At 44.1% G+C, this 24,219-nt stretch overlaps 1 protein-coding gene across 1 annotated transcript in view; it reads right to left on the bottom strand.

The window, feature by feature from the left end:
- Positions 1-584: 584 nt before the first annotated feature.
- Positions 585-24,219, bottom strand: part of DISP2 (dispatched RND transporter family member 2) — a 212,370-nt gene continuing 188,735 nt past the window's right edge. Inside the window, exons 6-7 of the mRNA XM_078659799.1 lie at positions 11,580-11,677; positions 585-5,206 (exon numbers count right to left, since the gene is read on the bottom strand). Coding sequence (XP_078515925.1) covers positions 1,787-5,206; positions 11,580-11,677 — 3,518 coding nt within the window. The 3' untranslated portion in view covers positions 585-1,786. The remainder of the gene's footprint in view (positions 5,207-11,579; positions 11,678-24,219) is intronic.

Below are 24,219 nucleotides of genomic sequence, written 5' to 3'. Positions count from 1 at the left end.
AACCACACAAAGCATATACCTCTACACTTACTGTACTGAAATAAGCATCTGTTCCAGCTTAAGCAGTGGCACAATCTTATGGGAGGGTGGCGGATTAATGGAAATTCCATGCAAAAAGACACATTTCACAATGGAATCTGGTCAGGAAATCAGGATGAAGAGCTGCTACCCATCAATAAATTCTGTAGGAGGAGAAACTCCAGAGAAGATAGGTTCTGCTGTGTTACCATTCTGTCCTGGGATTGATATTACGTTAGTAGGGGGCAGACCACAAACCCTATGAAAACCTACCCATATCAGGAATGGTAGGGACTTTCAATAAGGTATTATCCTAGTTAGCATTCACGAACTCATGTTTTTCTGGCTGATTAACACAACAGCGCAAGGAGATATTTATGCAGATGTGGTACAAATAGTCTATGGGTGAACTTAAAAAACGTTTGCAAATATCTGGAAAGACAAGGCAAAGATAGTCAATATATGTGAAACTCATAGCAAAATTCTGAAACGCAACCTGGAACTTGCAAATACCTTGCTGCTAAAAACACACATTATTGTCCAACACCAGAACACAAAAGGCCACCTTCTGGAAAACAGGAATATAATTGTTTTAATTGTTCATCTGAGATCACATCATTTCTTATGTACAAAGGCAACAACTGAATTATATTCTGAAATGGAAACACATTTTATAAGATGCTTCTATCAAGTTGAAATATTTATAAAAATGCAAACATGTAGGTGCTGTGTGAAATCTTTATACAATTGAATGCACATTTTCTGCAAGGGCATGATTTGATTACATAAATCAAAGTCTGAGTTAAAAATTCTTCTATCGCTAATGGTCCAAGCTCCAATACAATTAATCCCCATCTCCCTCCTGCTTTCTTCAATAAAACTTGTGCCTCTTCAGTTACTGAACCAATGTGCATCCATTCAAATGTATTTAGTAACATTTGCTAAAGTTTATGGAGCAAAAAAGCAACATCGTGATATTTGTCATCTAGTAAAATGCTTATTACAAAGGGGGTTATCATTTATGTCTAATCTGTCATGCACACGTTTTAGTGTGGACCCTTTAGCATATCTTGGCAATACAGACTACCTATTGGTAAATGTTTCAGTCTCTATGATTAAGCTCAACCAAGTTTCTACTTGGGAATTTTAAAGGCATAATGCACTGCAATCAGTTGAGATGACCTAATACAGAACCTTATAAGATTTAGAAAACATCATTTTTGAATAGTATGGCAACCTGTGTGATCGATTATTTTTAGGTAGCTCATGCAGCTACGAAACGGTGCCCTTGAAAACAAGCTGCACACCCTTTCCAAGATCTGACTGCATCTTTACAAGGGGAATACATAATGCTGCTATGCCTCACGGAGGTGGGAATTTCCACAGGTAATGTGCCACTCAGAGAGTGCATAGCTATGCATTCACCAAAAGTGCAAAGCGAGAAGGTGAACAAATACTGTATGATAATGCAATATTGCTTATTTCCTAAGCATTGGTTTAAAACCATCGCAGAATTTTAGCAAATTGACTCACAAGTTGTATTCTGGATAGAGGCACAACATGACCATGTTTATAAGACTCGCTGCATCCATTGTTTAATATGCACACTCATACATGGACGTCAATACTTCCAACTCTAGTTTATTTAATTTGATGACATCATAATACTGTTTTGGGTACCTACTTTTTCAGTTTTGATATTTACAGATCTTAAAGTGATACCAATATTTTGGCAGCTGGAAGATAATTTGTTTGGAAAAAAACAATCCTAGCTGCTATACCCAGAATTCTGGTCACTAGATCTTCTAATCCAGACATCGGGCATGTCTGGCTTACTATTGGGTAAAATTATTGGAGCTTCAGTACTGTAGGATACATGATTTTTCCATGTGGTAATGTTTTGCTGAGAGGATGGTGGGGATATGTCAAAAACAGTTTCCCTTAAGGTTAGTTTCAGGGTATCCCTCTTTCCATTTAGGTTACCTTTCTCAGCCAGGTACGATGACCCAACGACATCCACATCTGATGAACTAATTGATTCAATCAGCTTAGTGCTCTGATCAAAATCACTGAGACACGTTTCATTTGAGTCATTTAGAATATCAAACGAGCTTCCAGAAGAACAAAGGCACCTAGTATATTTATATCCTTCTGCCTCTGGCAGTTGTTCGTTTCCAGACCTGGATCTCATCTGCTGTTGAACGCTGCTTCCTTTATCGGCAGATGCATCTAAATGGACTTCTTTTTCAATACTTGTAGAATGGCGATGGTCAAACACAGAGCCATTCCAAACCCTAGGACTATATTTTTGGCATCTACAACCCCTACAGAGTTTATTTCCTAGAGCTTCTGTTTCTGCTTCAAAGCTGATTTGCTTGTAAGGTGATGATGTCTGCATGGCAGAACACTGTCCAAAATCCGTTTGATGGCTGGCAAGGTTCTCTCCCATTTTTGGTGCGTCCACTTTAAGAGTGTGATGGGTTCCCACCTTGGAGGACTTGTTTTCCTGGAACTGCATGTCTTCTGAGAGGACAGAGGGTCGGTTGGACAACTTGCTTGTACAGGTGCTGTTATCAAAACTGTCACTGCGTTTTCGAGACAGTGGCTGAAGTTCATACTGTTCAGTATCTGCATTGGACTCTTGGTCTTTTCGTAAATGTGTCTGTTTCTCATTTCCTACACAGGTGAATGTTCCATTTGGTCTAGGATCATCCTGGTACTCCTTCGCCGCATTGCTACATGGCCAAAGAATCTGCCCAAAATTCTTTTCAGGTCCAAAAAAACAGCACAAAGACTGGAAAAAGAAGCTAGCAAATCCACAGCTGATGCACTTGATCATCATAATAAATATCCCTAGTTTTCTGTATGCCAGCACAGTAGCCGGCAACATTATAACCCCAGCAGAGAACAAAGCAGAGGACCCCATGGCAGTTGCGCAGCTCATCTGTTTGATTGAAAAAGCCACACGGGCTAAGCGATCAGAATGTGGGCACATGTGGTAAGAAACACTGTAGTTCACGGTAAAGTCAACAGAGAGACCAACTGCTGCTGAGACAAAAAGAGACTCAACTGCGTTAAGCTGCCATTCTAAAAGAACCAGGAGCCCAATGGTCACCAATACTGTACCTCCAATGGCTATAACAGAGAACACACTGAGCAAAATATTCCACGTGGTGAGTAGTAGTACCACAAGTGCAATGGCTACGGACAAGCCAGTTACCACCATGGTTTCGGTGCTCAGGCTGAGCTGGAGATTGTACAAGTCCAAGTTACTTGTGAACCACCCATTCTGAAGTCCAGGCGGAGCTGCTCTTATTTCATTTGAAAGCCAGTGGCTTATTTTATTGTAAAATTGTCTGTTTGTACTATAATTGAAACTGTAATGATAGTTGGTTTGAAACTCCAATACTAAAGCAGCTATATTTCCATCCACATTAAATCGTAGACCCAAATCATTTGCATTGGTATGATCACCTCCTTGTTCCATAACCATCATTTTTATGCAGTGCATAAAGACCTCACTCTTGTATGGGAAGGGAAAATGGTTGCAGCACAGATTAAGGTTGTGATCTCCCTTGGAGCACTGGCGACTACCCATCCACTTTTGGAAATCCTCCATGAAGCAAACTGTGGGTTTCGTTTCTGCACTGAAATGGTAGAAAGATAGGTTTTTCACTTTGTGGCAGAAATCAAGCAGCCACTTCTGAGCATCAGAGCTCTGGATGGAAAAGGTGGGATCTAACACAAGTGTTCCATTGCTTTTTGGATTGAAGTGATCCCCATTGTCCACTGGCATGATTCCCCAAACTAAGGTTATTGGCATTCGCTGTCCTTCTCCATGGTCCTGTCTTTCAAACATGAACTGGTGGCAGTATTCGGCATCATATCGTTCAAACGGGTGACTTAATCGGAACACTTGGACAGATGACATTTCAGAAGTAGGAAGTTTTAGTTTTGGGCTATAGCATGAAATGTAAGCACCTCCTATTGCTAAAGCAGCAAACCAGCAGATCCAGATGTACCGAAATTTGATAACACCACATGGCAAAAGTTTTTCAAACAAAAGTTTTGAAGTTTCAGAAACTGTTTTTTGGAAGCCCTCAAATTTTTGGTGGAGGGACAAAATAACTTTTTTGTGCCCATGGGTATTCCAATATTCGTCCGCCTTGTACATACAGTTTGTTGCTATGTATCTTTCATAAATCACCATTGATGCAGGAAGCCAGGTCACCATAAAGGTCAAGCTGATGAGCACAGATGTTCCCATGTAGATGGCAAAACACCGGACAGCAGTAATTTTGCTCATGTAACTAGAGTAGAATGCGGCTGCAGTTGTGAAGCATGAAACCAGCATAAGATACCCAAACTGGTGCATAGTTTGGAATACCCAATGCTGCAATCCTAGTGTTGGGTACTGTATTTTATTAAAGTTCCACAAATCATAGAAAACAAAGGTATGATTGGCACATATATTGCTAAGTAGAACGATCGCTATGAGGTTCACCAAAGGGAAGTAGGTCACTCTAAATGCTACCTTGTACAAAAAGAAAGAAATTATCAAAGAGCTGATAATTGCCAACATAACCATAAATGTGATGAAAACAGAACGCAAATAAATAGATACACTTAAAAAAATTGCTAATATTGCCAGAACAGGATACACAGTATCCAAGACCAGGTAGTGCTGGAATAACTTCTGTTTTAGTCCAAGATCCATCCCAGTGATTGAAGTGTAATTATCAAAGAGTTCCCAGGATTCAAGGTTGTCCATGTAGATACTCATCATTGATGGCCCTTTCTTTGCAGGTAAAAACAACACGCTATACTTCAGGGATGGTACCTGGTAGTTAGTGGTCTGGGGGCTCAGGAAGTCTTTATCAACAAGGAAATGAAGGAGTTGGTAAATGGCACTGTATCGGGTACATTTGTCAGGAACTTTGGCACATTGGGGATGCTTCTCTGTCTCAGTACTGGGACCTAAGCATGATGGAACAAGGGTGCCTCGGTGGTAGTCTGGTGCACAAGAGCGAAGTACTGTCAGAGTATGGGAGATATCAGCCTGCGTGATCTCGAAGCATGAAGACCTATTGTACAGAACAGCGATGTAGTTCCCGAGAGACCAGCTTGGGCAGCACTCGTTGGCTTCTGTACGTTCACACAGCTCTTCAAAACTCGAATGGGAGCGTATCTAGAAAAGAGCAATAAAAAATAGGTGGTTAGCAGGATATATAATTCCTTTGCATAGCAGTAGCACCAACGCCCAGTGGTGAAAAGCCGAATGAACAATGACCCACACAAAGTATTGGCATATAACATACTTTTTATAAAGTATAAGCACAGCAACAAGAACTAGGCACTTGAAATGATCCTTCAGCTCAGCCCTTTAAGATGGCCAAACACTGCAATACAGATGACTCCTGCTCCGCTTCTTTGGGGAAAGATGTCCACTTTTTGTATACAATAAATTACTAAGTACCTGATTTAAATCCTAGCTGATGGACCATGGTTCCGGCAGGGCAACGTAGTAAATAACTCTGTTGCCCTAGTGGAAGAACCGCCTGCCAGAGCTATAAATAACGGCCTACCTGGCAGCAACACTAGGAGATGATGGAAGAAGCAATGAAACGTTTCATACACTCACCCCCAGTCACAGATCTGGGTTGAAGCCATCTTCGTTCTTTAGCTTACTTTGCCACCCCAGTTCATTTATAAAGGCATTGACAGGAACTGCCATTATGGTGATACTTGTCAATGCATTTTGCTGTTTGCTCCAGGGCTGTGTTAGAAGGATGCTGGGTATTACGATGGTCCACACTTAACTCTACATCTGACTGACCTGACAGACGACTTTGCCTGCGTGAGCTCTTAGCCTACCCGGCATTTACCCCAATGAGAGAATATTCCCCAATGGAACATCTGAGAAGCCGTCCGGGTTTAGCACAACTCAACGAGGATTATATATCTGTATAAGTGCCTGACCCCACACAATTAGATTTATTTCTGTTGTTACGCACTATACACATGAAATTTAGCCTACTGGACACAATACGTGAGGGTTCTAGAACTTGTAATACCAGTAAAAGACACTGCTACATGTTATGATTACAGTTAAATATATGTATTTGTGACTGTTGTATGAGTCTGTATGAGATTGGATGGTTGCGTTGTAGTATGTATGATTTTTTTTCTTATGTATGGTTTCTCACTCAGGGATTACTTGCTTAACAGTGTATTGCATTTAAACTTGAATTTTATGTAACAATTTTGTTCATTTGTTTGTACATGTAAACAAAAACTGTTTTATATTAAAAAAAAGTAAAAAAAGTAAAGACATTTTTTATATATAAAAAAGAAGTAAAATAAACAATGATAAATTCAATTTTAGCATATGAATGTTGATGTTATGACAATGTTGTTTAGCCCATGCTGAATTCAGTACTACATTCATGAAAGAAATATAGGTCGTGAGGGAGCTCTCTATATTGTGTTGCAGCCCTGCAGTAAACGGTAGTCTTTTTTTCTTTTCAAAAAGAAAATCTGGAAACAGGATTTAATTTTTGAAAAGAAAAAAAGTAATACACCCCTCACCACAAGAGGCTTCTCCTATAGCAGTGGGAGCTTTATTACGATTTTACTGTTCCTTACGGCGGATTTTTCCTGGTGGTAAGGAGCAAAAGCCTGGAGAGCCAGTGCTTGCTTGAAGTTGTGAGGGTCTTAGATCTAAGAATTCGTGCTTGGAATAGAGAGCACCCACCTTACCTGTGGGAGAATTTGACTGCTAAACACATCTTAAATAAGTAATTATAATTAGATGTGGTTCAGGTTCGTTCAAAGAAGGACCTTGATATTTAATAATCAGTGCACTAGTGAAAGATATGTCAAACAATCTATTTGGTCTATTTTGAAGAAAGGGCTGAAAATGCAATATCGTTTTTCAAGTTCTTTGCAGTGCTTTTAATCTGTGATGTAACAATAGCACCCTCAGCCCTCCCGGTGGGGGGGGGGGGGCGGAGGGGGTCTCTGAGCTCCAGGGGAGCCCATCCTGCAATGCAAGGGTGGCGGCTGAGAGTTCGTGGCTGGGTCCGGAGCTTTGAGGTCCCCCCTCATGTATTTTGCAGGAACTCTCCCTCAAGTTTTGTTACGCCACTGCTCCTAGTAAGTCATTCTGTCTTGAGGTAGGTCTTACCACTAGCTGGGAGGAAAGCAGTGGGGCTGCTTGAGAAAGGACATGCTGGCAGTGTACAACAAAGACTGGCAGTGTTGGATGCAGGTTATGAGCTTATAGAGGTTGCTCTACGCAATACTGGCCGACAGTTAACGGCAGGTCCCAGGGCCCTATGTACTCACATGGGGGCTGGCGATGGCGGAGGCCAACTTTGAAAACTGGGTATAACTTCCCTCGCTATTCGTGTTGCCCTCAGATGTTGCTGCAGTTCGACCCCTTGCTCTGTTTACCATTATTCAAGTTTTTTCTGCTTGAGAAATCGCTGACAGGCATTCTGCTGGATATCCAGTCAATTGAAAACAAACTCTGAACTGTTATATGAACCTATATTTAGTGAGCACAGATTTTGGGACTTCTGCATTACTTTTACATTTGAACACTTTTTGAAGAAACAGAAAGAATTTTATCACCAAGTATCTTTGATTATGAAATGTCTATGTGACTCAACAACAACAAGGTTATGGATAGAATGCTTGAATTATTCTCAGCCAATGGCAATCACTCGGACCACATCCCAGTCTATTGTTTTTTCACCCATCGTGCTACCGCAGATTGGACCCAGTCATATGCAAATCAGTCTTGATCCTGTCCCAATATGAACATTCCAGGCAGACCTGGTCCTCCTTGAACCAAACACAAGTAACCCAAGACCAGTTGGCCATGATTAGGGTTCAACAGTCGGGTATAGCCTGGCAGTTCGGAGTAGACTGTTTCTGATGGAGCAGGCTCAAGACTCATATGCATATGACAGGATCCGAACTGCGGTGGTATGGTGGGCAAAATAACAATGGACTTGGATGAGACCTGAGTAATTGTAATGTAATGTAATGTAAAGAGGTTTTTATATAGCGCAGCCTTCACTCCAGGGAGCATCTTAGCGCTTAGAAAGACTAGGCAGTGGTGACAGGACGCGCAGAGTCAGCTGAGAGTCAGATCAAGTATACTGATTCAGACTAAGCTTTTACATAAAACATCGGATAGACTGTATATCAATGTTTTGAGGGTCTTTCTGAAAGCTGCTTCCGATGTGATTTGGCGGAGGGGCAGGGGTAATTTATTCCAGGCCTTTGAGCCCAGAACCCTCAGAGCCTTTCCTCCTCTAGTTTTTAATCTGAAATTGGGGATGGTAAGGAGGTTGGATTTCGCAGATCTGAGATCTCGTGGGGGGGTGTAGTGTTTAAACATGAACTGGTTGTAGCTGGGTCCTCTTCCGTGATAGGCCCTGAAGGTGATTAGTAGGATTTTAAAAAGGACCCTTTTATGTATCGGCAACCAGTGTAGGGCGTCCATTGCCGTTGTGGCTGACGTCCTCCTGTTCCATCTCAGCACCAGTCTTGCAGCTGCGTGTTGTACCATTTGCAGCTTATGGCCAACCGTCCGGTTAGTCCCTGCACAGAGGCTGTTGCAGTAGTCAAGGCGTGATGTAATGAGTGCTACTGTAACCATTTTACGTGCTGGGAGAGGTATCAGATCGAAGAATTTTCTAAGGCCTTTTATAATACTGAAACAGGTTCCTGCCACCGCTACTGCTTGTTGTTTAAATGCTAGGGTAGAGTCAAATCTGATCCCTAGGTTTCTGACTGCCGTGACGGTGTTTGGGGGGGCGGCCGCATCTTCCGGCCACCAGAGAATGGGACTAAACAAATTGTCTTTCCCATATGGCAGAATCTCAGTTTTCCCTGAATTGCATTTCATATGGTTATCGCTCATCCATTTGAACGTAGCTTTGAGGCAGTTTTTGAGCTTCATTTCCGCTTCGGTGGTGTCGTCATCCATCACCAGGATGAGCTGTGTATCATCCGCATACGAGATGGTGTTAATTTTGAAGGATGATATAAGTGCAATCAGGGGGGCCATAAATACGTTGAGAGCTGACTCCGTAGAGTGTTGAGATCTGAAACCTGCTTGGTTAATTACCATGACTGAGATTAATTCAAGCATTCCAGCCATCATTTCTTGTACACTCAAGTGTGTATGTGATGAGCATTTATGGTACAAGTAGTATTTAAGAAATTATGCATCTGTGTTGTAATTAGGAATTGAGGTAAGTTAATGTATATGAATTATTTTTCAATTGCTTTGTTGAAAAATCAGAACTTAAAACCCATACATATTAAGAAGCGCACATACATGACATTGAAAGTTGTTGTCTTACTAATAGGGAGAAAGGTTAATACATGTCCAAGTGATTACTTATGTTTTGCTGTGTTTCAGCTTAAGGAGAGCCACATTCATATCCTGTTTGCAGAGAGCTACTTCAAGGTATGCCACAGTCAATATGGGAGTTTATTGCTGAACATTCATGACAGAATATTTAGGATCCCTTATTTATTTGTAGATATCATTTCAAACCTACAGACATCAGTGCCCAGCAAAGAGATGAGGCAGAGGAGTCAAATTCAGTGTTTATTTTATCTCTGATTATTCCACTGCCATTTCCCTGTTTTCGATATTTGTCTCACCTCTTATTTTTTGTAGAGTGACTAGTGAGTGCAGTGAGGAGTGGAAAAATGCTTCGCTCAGTTTAATCTGGAGAAAAAAGTTAGTGCTTTCTGACACATTCTCCTTCCAAGATGACCAAAGGCACTTAGAGTTGGACTATAGCAGGCTTTCCTTGGAACATACTGATATTATACATTGTTGAGCCTTGGTGCAGACCTGCCCATGTTCAAGGGTGTTGTACAAGCAGCCGCATCTTCAGCAGTGTTGCCGGTGTGGGACTGTCTTTGCAGTAATGCTGGGAGTCCGCTTGGACATTACGAACCTCTGCCTTTCTCCCACCACCATGTCTTCTGCCATTTTGCTGCCACTGTGTATTCATGTCCTGCGAGCTGCAAGAATGTGATGGCAGAACCTCTAGGACAAAAAGTTATCCCAGTATGTGACATGCAGTCTTGTAGATGGGGAGTGAGAGGGGGATGCAGACCAGGCCCGTATGAGGAAGCACTGTAAATCAGTTGCACCCTGAGACAGACGTCTGCCAGCAGTCTGCTAAATGTAAACCTGAGCAGTCCAACTGTGGGCTAGTGCAAATATGAAAGACGCTTCAGTCAAGCATTGGCTGATGGCAGCCTGAACCAAATCGAACAATATCCGATAAGGACTGACCCAAAGGCCCTCTGTGTAATTGTTTGTTGGTGTTGATGATATAAGCTCTTGAAAACAGCCGAAGCTTTCGGTATCCAGACCTAAAAATGGATGTCAGATTTCATCTTAGAAGGATTGACCTTGCTAGTGAATCTGTCTGCTTAAAGTAGAGATATGGGGTAATGAGGAGTATCGGGGAGAGTAATAGTAGGGTGGGAAAAGCTGAAGATAATGCATGTATTATCATCAAAGGTACGATATTAGGGGATTACAAGTACTGTTATGTAAGACTGGGATGCAGAAATTAAATGTACGACTCAGAACCTGCACTTACATAGATTTGACTGTGAATTTTGGTGTAGTGGAATTTAATAAAAATTCATAGAACAAGAATCAGTGAAACAAATATGTGAGCTATAGAACACAGAACAGAGTAACTAGGGGCATAATTATGATGCCGGTCGGACATTCATCTGACCACCATCCTGTCGGGAATGGGACCGCCCCACTAGCTGTTGGCAGTCCCTCTACAGGTATTACCATGCAACCGCCTTCAAGGTGGTCACTCTGTGTATATTTTGCATTGCGGCGTGTGCTGTGGGTTTCATCAAAAGGCGCAATAAAAAAACACATTTAGCATATCCCTGCCCTATGTGGCAGGCACCATGCGGTGCCTGCCACATGGTGCAGAAATATGGGCGCCCATGTCAGAGGGCCAGGGGGAAGTGGGCCAGCAAGTCGCTTTCCAGGTTAACCCCCATGAAAAGACTGGCAGAAAGGGACATTGAAATCCCTACAGCGGTGCCTGAGCACGCACCACCACTGTTGTAGGGATTGCAGTCCCTCCAAATGTCCGACGGGCTCAAGGAGCCTGTCCGATCCATGGTGGTTGGTCTTTCCGCCCTCCTTCCATCCGCCCTCCATCATAATGCGGCGGGAGGTCAAACAGGATCCAATGGCTGTGGGACTGCCACCGATGGCCTGATGGTGGTGGTCCCACCGCCTTCATAATCAGGCCCTAGGTTTTGAAAGATCTTCTTTGTTATTGCAATGTACTCTTCCAGTGAACGAACAATGCAATGAGATTTGCATGTAGTGAACGAGCAGTTATTACCCATTTCCGGACAAGAAATTAGCAGTGGACTGTGTCCTGTTTTGCTTTCTCATCTAATATACAATTGCAACATTCAGAAAATGCATAAATTAATTTAAGCTGACACATGATAAGGAAGAAGGTTGCCTCACTAACCTTGTCCTGTTCTATTCGACACATAGACTGAATTGCCTGCAGGTTCCATAAGCTCCCAGATGTTTTTGACATAAACACGAGTTGAGAGTAACTCTTTCCTACAAAATAAAATGTAAGTTTAGGCAATATTGGCAAGGGTGTTCGATCAATGAGAAGGTGTGTAATGCATACAACTTGTATTTTAGAGCAATGTTTTGTTTTTTACACATTCATTTTTCGTTTTTTTCACCAACACTAGATTATGAAGGCATTTGGCCAACAGTCGTAAATCTAAAGTCTTTTGAACTGTCAGAGACCTTCTGAAGTTACATGTAGAACACCTCCTTATGTTAAATACATTGTATTCTAGAATTGCTAGAAGAAAAATTACAAAAGCTTGTATTACCCCCCTCATTAAAGTTCCATGACATATCAGTGTTTCTTCACACCCTTCGACCATCTATAACCCCGACTCTGATAACATGTCATTTTCTACTTCTCATCTCCTTCTGGTTGAGAAATGAGAGAATCCATCTATCTTCTTGTATAATGGCTGCTGAGCCACTGAACATGGTTATTCTATGCTTGCTGAATTAGTTGGAGGTGGTACCTGTTAGACGTAAAGTCTCCCACCTAAAGCCTAAATGATCACTGTCCCCTAGTTGCCATCTACAATTCTGCAATGTCACTTTTCAATGGATCTGTAGTGGAACAACATTATGTTATTTTCTTGTGCATGTGACACCAGTGGCGACTGCTAGCAGGGGAAATAAGGGGTGCGACCTGGGGGAAAAAAAACGTGCCTGACATCCGCCGCCTCCCCATGTGTCTGCTGCTTCGAACAGTGGGGCGACGCTCCTCCGCCATAGCAGAGAAGCCGCCCATGTGTGTCACTTTAACTCATGCATAATCGCTGCTGAGAAACTGGCAATTGTTCTTTGCTCGCCGAATGAGTTGGAAGGAGTGGAGGGGGATCTGCTACCAGCTGCCAGATTGACTGCTCCTCCCCTAGTTGCCGCCTACCCTGTTGTATTTAAACTATGGGGCTCATTAGGATGTCTGTGGGACCAACACTGAAGGCACATTGGTGTCGGTCCCATCGACATCTTAAGCAGCAGTGAGACCACCGCATTACAATGTGGTTGATCCGACTGCATGTGTTAGGGACAGACCTCTGTGGTTCCGAGGGGCTCAAGGTGCCTACTGGCCCTGCATTGGAATGTAAACCCTACAATGAGGGCGGTGCCTGCTAATGCACCACCATAGGGATTACAATTGCCCTTCCCGATGGCATTTTATTGGTGGGCCGACTGCCATTGAAAGGCTGTCAGAAACGGATTTCTAGAGGCCCCGAGCAGGGCCCCCATCCCTCCGTGGTATCCGCTAAGAATCCTGGGGGACCACTGGCGCCCCCACAAACATCCATGCCACAGGGTGCAGGGATGTTTATAAGCATGCCTTTTGGCATTGGGGCTTGTGCTGCAGCCCTTTTCTGGGCCGCAGCACAAGCCTCAATGCAAAGAGGCATGTTTCCGACCACCTCCACGGCGATCAGATCCTAATTAGGCGGTCGGGACTCCCGACTACCTGTTGGCCACCGCTACGATGTTTGTCGGACAGTCGTGGTTGATGCTGTGAAATCGTTTTTTTACTTGCTAAAAGCTCTACCAAAGCCTTGCATTATTGCGCATTAACACACATTTTAAATGTACTGCCAGCTTGTATTTTAGTGTTGTATGCTGCACATTTAGCTTAATGCTCGAGAAAGCAGCGCCTCGTTTGAAAGTTGGCTTAGACAAGCGAGAAACTGCAGATTTAATGAAGTCAGCTTTCTACCTTACCCAACTGTATTTATATTCCAATGTTTCCTTACATTCTTCCCACAAGAACAGCGGGTTCCCTTGTTAGCACCTATCTTGAGTTATATATTTGACCACACGCTCTATCTTCCACTGGTTGTGTGGTTGCGTTAAAGAACATGTATAAATGTCGACATTGAAGTGAAAACTAGCATTGTATGCTCCAACTACTTAGACGGTGAAGCACTAATCTTTTGAATTTTGAATATTTTTGCTGCCTGCTATATTTTTGCACTTAACATGGATTAGACTCCAATGGGATTCGCAAAGTGTTATTTTTCTTCAGCAACACAGAGTGTCAGCATGCACGGTGAAGACTGGGGTCATCAGAGGCCAGAAACTGTTTGTTTTTAGAATTGCATGATGTCCTGAATGTACAAGCCAACTAAAATGGAACGTTCATCTGTTAAAGTAAGAACAAGGGGCTAGATGTACTAAACACTGTCTCAAATTGTGATCAGTACTTTTCCTACCAGTGTGGTATTTTGCAAACTGACCTATGTACTAATAGGTCGGTTTAAAAAAACTCCAAAAAGCAAATCGCAGTGGATCGCAATATTCATGAACATTAGTGAGGCAGGTTGCGAATTGCTACTTCCTATGATTCTCTGCCATCACAGGGAGGGTGGCCTGCTGGAAGGGCGCACAGCAAAACGGTTACCACCTCCTTTGAAGTGCCGATAAAATATCAATGTTTTGCGGCCTGACTTAGGTTGCAAAACATTAATACATAGCATACTGATTCTGTGTTTGGAAGGGACGCTTACAACACACACCATTCAGTCTCCATTTCTAAACATATTTAGAGTTTTACAAACAGTTTTCTGGATCACTAAATGCATTTAGTAGATATAAAAAAAGGCTTTAGCATTCGCAAACCATGGAGCTGTTTACATTAAGTCAGGACAGTGCACTCCGCTCCGCTCGCGGAGTTTGCAGATTTTTTCACAATCTGCGTTATGTGGAGCTTGCTGAGTTCTGAAAAACTATGCTACGCACAGCGGAGCGGAGGTTTTTTCCCTGTTTGCATTTGTCAACATCAAGTTGGTGAGCAAGGAAAATCTACCTCCTGGTGAGATTTTTCCTTGCTCGCGATCGTCAACATCAAGTTGGCGAGCGCAAGCGTGGAAAATCAACCTCCTGCAAGATTTCTCAACGCGGACAGTAAGATTTCCCATTGCGAGTGGTCGCATATGCTTTCTACCGTTCACGTTGAGAAACTGTTCACGTTGAGAAAGCTGCCACTCGAGAAAAATTGTACTCAAGCAGCAGAAAGGAAGCAGTGCCCGCTTGCGCTGTGCAAGGTGCCATTTGCAATGATTGGACACTGTGGACAAGCACCTGGCACTGAAAATCACTGCTAATGGCATTTAGCTAACGCACTCCGCCACTTGTGGAGCTTCATGTAGCGCAGCACTTTGAGCAGAACTCCACAAACTCTGCCCAGGCTTAGTTTACATATTGTTATAAAGGGTGTGTTCTACAAAATCTGCTTTTAGATCTAGTAATAATAATCCACATTTGTAAAGCGCACAATCACCCGTAAGGGTCTCTAGGCGCTGGGGGCCGTCGGGAAGATTAAGCAAGCTATTGCCCAGAGTCACATGGTGCTGGGCTAACCTGCCGCCGGAGCCGGGGATCGAACCGTGATCCCTAGATTCCAGCGTCAGTCGCCCTGGCCGCGGCGCCACTCATCTAGTGGTGGAAGGTAGGAGCAAGCTTTTTCCTAAACTAGAACTGTCAGGTTTTGTAATCCAGGGTTGTGGGGGGAAGAAGTGGTCTGCGGCCAAGCTTCTTTTGTTGACTGTCACCACCAGGTTCCGCCACTGTGGTGCCATTGGGTAGATTTGTAGGTTGGGCCTGACCTAGATTGGACATGGATGTCCATCTGATGTACATTAATCATTGAGGACATACTCACTGTTCGTTACTCTGAAATGGTATGCAGAAAGCTGATAAAAAGTGCTCTAAAGAGCTAAATTGTTTCTGCGTTGCTAATTGTTTTCTTCTATTTTGACTTGTACATAATATATAAGGATACCAGATGAATCCACTTTACCAGCGACACAGTGATTAAATCCTGCGCCTTCTTTAACAACCTAATGCATTCTTGGAGTTGTAGTCCTGGTTCACTTCAGTTTATTCACTTGAACTAACAGCAATTAGCAAAACAAAAGCCCAGGACTGCAGCACTAAGGGCCTTATTGTGAGTTTGGGGGTCTTGGTGCGGGTGGCCACGCCAGCACCCTATCGCCAAACCCGTAGTCAGTCCGCCCAATGCATTACAAGTTGTAATCCTGGTTGGCAGTCCTGTGGCAGCGGTGCCTTTCAAAGGCTCATAGGAGAGCCTTAGAAAGGCACCGCCGTAGGAGTGCCGCGGCCTGTTCCTTGCACTGACAGACATGAACAATTTTGTGAATTTCTGTCTGTGCAGGAACATGGGGTGCAAAAATGCAGAGGGTCAAACCTTGTGTCCCCCTACATGCACCACCGTGCACAGAGGCAACAAGGAGACCTGTAGGGCTCCCTTTGTTTCCTCACTGCTACCGTTTTCATGGTGGGCTCACTTCCAGGAAAAGGGTCGCAGTGAGTAAACTTGCAACATACTTGGTGGTGCCCCGGTGGCACCACCAGCATATCACAGCCTCACACCGCTGCACCACTGCTGTGGGATCCCTGGCTTTTGTGTCGGTTCTGTGGTGGTTCCACTGCCGTAGTTGTAATATGGCTGGTGGAACACCACTCTGGTGGTCCAGGGAACTAATAATTAGGCCTAAGTCTTTGGTGAAACCAAATCATACTGTATGCAATCACAGCCTTGTTATATCTCATTGTGCTTCTTTTTAAGGCTGCCCTGGGCGTCCGAAACAACTTTACTCATCATGATGGCTGAACCTTCTGACAGTGAAATATGTAAGCTAGAAGAGCAATGTGCATAGAAATAAAAATGTCTATATGTTTTTTTATGTAGAACAATGGGATACCTTTAACATTAAGCAAACAGTGACAGTTACTCTAACCTGGAAGTGACTTCCGTTTCCGGGACTTCCAGGACCCTGGGGGCCCTTCCTGAAAATTACACCGCTTTTGGGGGTCACATGATTGTGTTGGGCCACGTGTGTTGTGACATCACTGTGGTCACGTGCTAGTCACGTGCTCATGGCCTAACATGTTGTTAGGGTGCTGTCACAGCAGGGACTGGGCCTTTCCTTGTGTAAAGGGCATTGTCACAGGCAAAATGGCAGCACTCTTGGGGTGCACAGTCTGGAACTCACTCACTAACAAAACAAGCCCGGGCATGTTCAGACAGCCACAGTCATGTGTCAGCTTGAGTCTGAACATACCCAGCCCTGTTTTGTTATTCAGCTTTTAGAGGGTTGTAGGTGGGGTAAGTCAAATAGGGTCAAATTATTGCCTTTGTATTATGTAGCGTAGATGTCTGTCCTCTCGGAAAAACAGAGCCGTTTGTGGTGGGGGGAGATTTAATAGACGGTTTTAGAAAGAGAGGTTGAGGAATGAACGGTGGAGAGAGAGCGAGAGAGAGAGGGGGAACAGAGAAAGAGAAAAATATAAATAAATATAAATGAATTAAAAGGAAAATATGTCTGTCTGTCATATAGCCCGTGCATGAAGAGAAGATGTTACTGCGTTGATCCTGCAACTAACCACACAAAGCTTTTCAAGCTAGTCAAGGAATTCTCCATCTCAGCAGCCATAGAAAACACCATCCACCCCTCCCTGGAGCTCTGCAACACCCTCTTGGACTACTTCCACAATAAGATCTCCGCCATCTACCACAACTTTGACCCCCCAATCCACCTCCCTCAGACAACCCCAGACAACCAGCAAACACAGACTGAATGATAATAATCTGATAGCCTCTCACCACCCGGACCACAGCAGACATCATGGCAACCACCCACCCCTGTGCCCACTATCTCTTCAAACTTGGAACCATCCAATCAACTCAGAACTCACCAACATCCTCAACACCCCCATCTACCCCGCAACCTTTCCAGATAGCTGCAAAGAAGCCGAAGTCAAACCCCTCTCTAAAAAGCCCTCTACCGACCCCAACAAACTCAAAAACTACAGACCAGTCTCCATGCTTCACAGCCCTGAACAAATACTCGAGAAGGCCATCAACCAACCGCTCACTGAAGACTTTGAACACAATCACATACTCGACATCTCACAGTCAGGACTGAGACTGCACTGATCGCTGCCACAGACAACATGAGATCCATACTTAACCGAGGAGAAACCGTGGCCATGATCCTCCTTGAGCTCTCGACAGCTTTTGACAGCCTCTCCCATCACACCCTCATCGAAAGACTCAACATTATAGGCATCCTTCAGAAGCCGTCAAATCGTTCAACTCATTCCTCACAGGGTGCACACAGAGCTTCCAACTGCCTCCCTTCACCTCAGGCCCCAAGAACCTCTTCTGTGGTGTACCTGAAGGATCATCCCTCAGCCCCACCCTCTTCAACATCTATATGACCCCCTTGTAGATTTAATCAAATCCCATGGACTCAACATAATCTCCTACACTGTCAACACCCAACTAATCCTCTCAATCACCGAAGACCCTGCCAACACTGGAATCAACTTCCACAATGCAATGACTGACGTAGCCAATTGAATGAGAGACTGCTGCCTCAAACTGAACTTGGACAAACCAGAAATGCTGATATTTGGGAGGGGGGTACAAAAGGGGGATGATGGACGGAGCGTTTGAGCAAATCAAACACTCACCCCAGTCAACTGATCTGGGTTTAATCCATCACCATTCTTTAGCTCACTCGGCCACCCCAGTTCAGACATGGCAATATGCAAATCAGTCTGACCCTGTGCCTCATGGGAACAGACCAGCCCGAACTGCCATGCCATGTCTTCCCTGGACCGGAAACAAGCATCCTGGGACCGGTTTCGGATTCATAATCCTCATCAGCCAGGCTATCTTGAATCCAGTGGCCAAGTGAGCAAGGGACTCACGTCTGAGCATACCCTGCCACACTTAGGGCGAACAAAGCGATACAAAAGGGGATGATGGACGGAGCGTTTGAGCAAATCAAACACTCACCCCCAGTCAACTGATCTGGGTTTAATCCATCACCATTCTTTAGCTCACTCAGCCACCCCAGTTCAGACATGGCAATATGCAAATCAGTCTGACCCTGTGCCTCATGGGAACAGACCAGCCCGAACTGCCATGCCATGTCTTCCCTGGACCGGAAACAAGCATCCTGGGACCGGTTTTGGATTCATAATCCTCATCAGCCAGGCTATCTTGAATCCAGTGGCCAAGTGAGCAAGGGACTCACGTCTGAGCATACCCTGCCACACTTAGGGCGAACAAAGCGATACAAAAGGGGATGATGGACGGAGCGTTTGAGCAAATCAAACACTCACCCCCAGTCAACTGATCTGGGTTTAATCCATCACCATTCTTTAGCTCACTCGGCCACCCCAGTTCAGACATGGCAATATGCAAATCAGTCTGACCCTGTGCCTCATGGGAACAGACCAGCCCGAACTGCCATGCCATGTCTTCCCTGGACCGGAAACAAGCATCCTGGGACCGGTTTCGGATTCATAATCCTCATCAGCCAGGCTATCTTGAATCCAGTGGCCAAGTGAGCAAGGGACTCACGTCTGAGCATACCCTGCCACACTTAGGGCGAACAAAGCGATACAAAAGGGGATGATGGACGGAGCATTTGAGCAAATCAAACACTCACCCCCAGTCAACTGATCTGGGTTTAATCCATCACCATTCTTTAGCTCACTCGGCCACCCCAGTTCAGACATGGCAATATGCAAATCATTCTGACCCTGTGCCTCATGGGAACAGACCAGCCCGAACTGCCATGCCATGTCTTCCCTGGACCGGAAACAAGCATCCTGGGACCGGTTTCGGATTCATAATCCTCATCAGCCAGGCTATCGTGAATCCAGTGGCCAAGTGAGCAAGGGACTCACGTCTGAGCATACCCTGCCACACTTAGGGCGAACAAAGCGATACAAAAGGGGATTTTATCCACACTATGTGTGGGAGGGTATACTCAGACGTGAGTCCCTTGCTCATTGCACCATCAGGATTCAAGCAAGCCGGGCCGACGAAGGCTGTGATGCCAGAAACCGGTCCCCGGAAGCTTATTTCCTTCCCAGTATAAGAATTGGCTTGGTAGTTTGGTTTGCCCTGTTCCCATCATGCACTGGGACAAGAACAGACTAATTTGCATATAGCCAGGTTCTGAGCTGGGATGGTGCAATGAGCTAAAAAACAGGTGATGGATTAAAACCATGATCTCTTGACTTGGTAAGAGTATTCTGCACCAATCAGAAACTCTGTCCATCACCACCCCCTTTTCCAAAATCGATTTTATCCACACTATGTGTGGGAGGGTATACTCAGACGTGAGTCCCTTGCTCATTGCACCATCAGGATTCAAGCAAGCCGGGCCGACGAAGGCTGTGATGCCAGAAACCGGTCCCCGGAAGCTTGTTTCCTTCCCAGTATAAGAATTGGCTTGGTAGTTTGGTTTGCCCTGTTCCCATCATGCACTGGGACAGGAACAGACTAATTTGCATATAGCCAGGTTCTGAGCTGGGATGGTGCAATGAGCTAAAAAACAGGTGATGGATTAAAACCATGATCTCTTGACTTGGTAAGAGTATTCTGCATCAATCAGAAACTCTCTCCATCACCACCCCCTTTTCCAAAATCGATATTTGGGAGGAACACCACCGGATGGGACCATACCTGGTGGCCAGCAGAACTCAGACCAGCAGCTGCACCGACAGACCATATGTGCAAACAGGGCATTATCATCAACAGCCAATTGACCATGAAACACCACATCAATGCAGTCACCTCCTCCTGCTACCACAACCTGCACATGCTCTGCGGAATCTTCAGATGGATCCCACGTGACATCAGAAAGACTGTCACTCAGACGTTCATCTACAGCTGTCTTGACTTCGGCACTTCCCTTCACACTGGAATTTCCACCCACCTTCTCAGAAGACTCCAGACCCTACAGAACACTGTAGCCAGACTCTTTCTGGACTTACCCAAATGGACCCAAATCACTCCACACCTCACAAACCTTCACCGGCTCCCCATTCAGAAGAAATGCCAATTCAAGATCCTCACACATGCCTACACAACCTTACATGACCAGGCGCTGTCTTGCTTAAACCATTGGCTGAAATGCCAGCAGCCCTCAAGACACCTGCGTTCCACCTCACTCGCCCTCACCCACACCCCTCACATCTGCCGTAGCCGCTTCTTCTTCTACATCACCACCAAGACCTGGAAAAACCTGCTCCTCCACCTTCGGGCTGAAAGAGAAACTCAAGACCTGGCTTTTTGACTAAGCTCCGGCAGGACAGCGCCCAGATAACCCTCAGAGTGACAGTGCTGCACTAAACAAATACTGATTGATTGACTACAGCAACAGCCTTTTATAACCCCATGGAGCCAGAGCACCTCTCTGGCGCATAAATTACACGCCAGATTACTTGATGATACAAATGGGGGCTCCTCAATGAGATGCATGGGGACAGTCAGAGGAAACCCCGCTGTCTCCCTAAGCCTTCTGTCTTATCTTAGGTGGTGCATATAAGACGTAAAAAGCTCCTGTTTTTAGAAAAGTCCATACAAATTTATAAATCAATCAAGACTGATATGAAATGGAACATGGGCATGGGCCCTACCCACATCATCCCAAAGTGGGCCCATCTCATTAAAAAAAACAGCATTTTGATTAAACTAAGTCTTTTTTTTAAAACGTCTAGACAAAATTCATAAAGCTGGAGTGGCTATGGAGGTGTGGAAATCTGTGCATAATTAGTATTCTCTACTAAGTATAAAATGCCGTCCTAATGCCCAACATAGCCAGAATCAGCCATGAAACACTTATTTTAAGTCTGTGGACAGAGGGGCTACCCGATCAACATGGAGAAAAGCTTTGACCTGTAACATGATCAGCAGACTAAGGACACAGGACCACTTCTGCTGCAGGTAAAAAAAAATGATAGCTTATATCATTTAAATGATATGTTTCCCTTCAATGTATTACATTGCACCATTTCTGCTTTGTATGGTTGGCAAAATAGTGTGTCAACTTTTAACTTTCAATTGTGGAAATGCAAAGTGTAACAAAGTCCCCCAAGGCTGATCGCCCAAATGTGCAGATTAAAGGCTAATTGTATGTGTTTAGAATCAAGCGCTGTTCAAAGGGAGTTATTGCTAATATGCTGAGATCATCTGTACCGGTCTTAAGTAAAAGTGTAAATGGTGACAAGGTAGCTCTTGGTCATATCTGGTAAATATTCAAATATGTGTGTAAAACATGGTTGTCAGTTTGACCACTAGTTCTTTTTAACGGAGAAGTCTCAAGGCCGTTGTTGTGGCTTGTTGTACAATAGCGAAGCACACGGGCACTGAAGCATGTCATTTGTTTCAAGGCATTGCTTTTTTTATGAAGATGCAGGCTATGTCGAAATCTGCATTTACAAAATGTACAAATAAAATATGTTGCTTAAAACACAGGTTTGCAAGAGGTTAAAAGTCAACAGTAGGCTTTGAACAGTGCTGCAAAGCAGGGCGTGACAGGTCTGGTATGCACGACGGAGGGCATGGGCGGGAAGGTGGGGTAGAAACCTAGGGCAGCTGCAAGGATTAAAAGAAATTGAAAGGCTGTATTGTTTTATTTGTTTTTGAGCAGAAGAGTGTAACTATTGATTATTGACTTGTGATTGTTTAATGTTACGAGGTGTCCCGCTGTGAGTTTATCAATGACAAAACCGAAGAGTTGTGTTAGAAATACATAAAAGAGTACCCTACAACTTTTAGCAATATACACCTCTTCATAGCCTAATTAACAACAGCTGTAGAGCTTTAGAAAGTGATGGATAAACTTCTGGACCGATGTCTGTATGACAATACCAACTCGGTTATTTTTGTGAGCAAATTAGCTCAGTGACTATCTAGGCAATTTGACCAGCCAGTTAGGACATGATGAGTACATAGTTGAGTTCACGTCAGCTCTTCCCAAGACCTATTCTTACAAAACTTCTAACAACCCAGTATGTATGAAAGTCAAAAGCATCACCTTAAATGTTAAAAAAGCAGATCAAATCAATTTTGACAATCTACAGGATCCGGTGAACAAATACTATACCTCGCGTGACTGTGAAAATGATAAAACAATCCTTGTTAACAACCTAGCATAATGTGGTCCAAAAAACCGAGGGAAATTAGAACCCAGCCTTTGCATAAAACCTTGTGTGCAGTGTTTTATAAAAGGGTCTTGACTGAAGGCTACAAGACCCTACCATACGGTTATTGAAGGTGCATTAGAGTCTCGCAACACCCGAGCTTTAAACACCAGATTGCAACACACGTTCTTCAGCATTTTAGCAAGCCCCTGAAACTGGGATAAAAGCTATTGTATAAAGAAACTACTAGAAAATGCTCATAGTGTTTTATTCCAAATCCCTATCAATATTGTTTGGCTTTATTCGTGCTGGCAAGATCTTTATATGGAACTATCCCTAAGATTCCCACACATCAAATGTATAGAAGGCATACTGAATAATCTCAATGACGATGCTGTGTTACCTACAGACCATGTAAACATGGTGATTGTGGATGGCCTTATGAGTAAAGGTGGGGATCACCCAGAGTTTGCTTTGAAAGCTTTTACTCAATATCCATACCATCATAATCTAAGCATATGTTACATTGTGCAGAACTTGTTTTACAAGGGTAAGAGCAGTCATTCTATAGCTCTCAACACCTCATACCTGGTTTTATTAAAAACCCAATGGCAAACAACAGATATCCATTGTAGCTAAATAGATGTACCCTGGAAACACACAATTTTTCTTCACAGCCTTTAACGACACTACTGAGAAACCCAACGGTTATTTAAGGGTAGACTTAAAACCCAATTACTGCTGTTATCTCCCCATCATTTACACACTTAAACTAAGCCCAACGCCTATAAAAGGAATTGTTAAAGAGACCCTCGTAATATTTACACCCAAGGTCTTATAATACCAGGTACTGACCATTTCAGCACGTCTACCCAATAATTTATCTCTCCTAAAAATGCTAGTCACCGCTAGCCCCCAGCAAAGAAAGGCCATCCTGTGTGCGGTTTTGGACGATTTAGTGGCTACAATTTAGGAATCGCCCTAAACAACTGAAGAGGTAATGTCCCTATATCAGAGTACCAGTTCTGTGTTTTGAAAAAGAAGTGACATCGTATCAAGAAGCTCAGTAATAAAAGGGCTTCCCTCACTTCAAAAAGGAACTGGTAAAGCAGTCGGGAGGTTTTATAGGTACTTTGTTTGGCATAGCTATACCGCTAATTACTAGCCTGCTAAGCAGGAACTGATGAAGTATGCATAAAAGATGAACCTGGCACTACGGAAATAGCTGGACCAATTAGGGACGGCCAATGCCTGGGATATCCGGAAAAATGACACACATAGCCTGGATGCCGAGTTTAAAGACATTTTGCTCTGCCTAATTCAAAGAGGAGAATCCTATCTGGCATCGCTGTTCCGCCTGCAGTCTCAATTCCCTGGCTGTGCATTGGTCTCCCTCCCGCCGCCGCTGTAGTCCATCTCGCGGCCCAGAGCGGAGGGAGACTACACCTCCCAGCCTGCCCTGCGACCCGGAAGCCATCACCGGGGTCACCGCGCCCGGAGGCGCTACAAATTGACGGCACTCTCCGCGTCGCGGGACGCGAGCGGGACGCCCGGACTAAGCCCGGACAAAG

Source organism: Lissotriton helveticus, chromosome 9, assembly GCF_964261635.1.
Source record: "Lissotriton helveticus chromosome 9, aLisHel1.1, whole genome shotgun sequence".
In the NCBI taxonomy this organism is placed as follows: Eukaryota; Metazoa; Chordata; class Amphibia; order Caudata; family Salamandridae; genus Lissotriton; species Lissotriton helveticus.
This window is presented reverse-complemented; position numbering and strand designations above follow the sequence as displayed.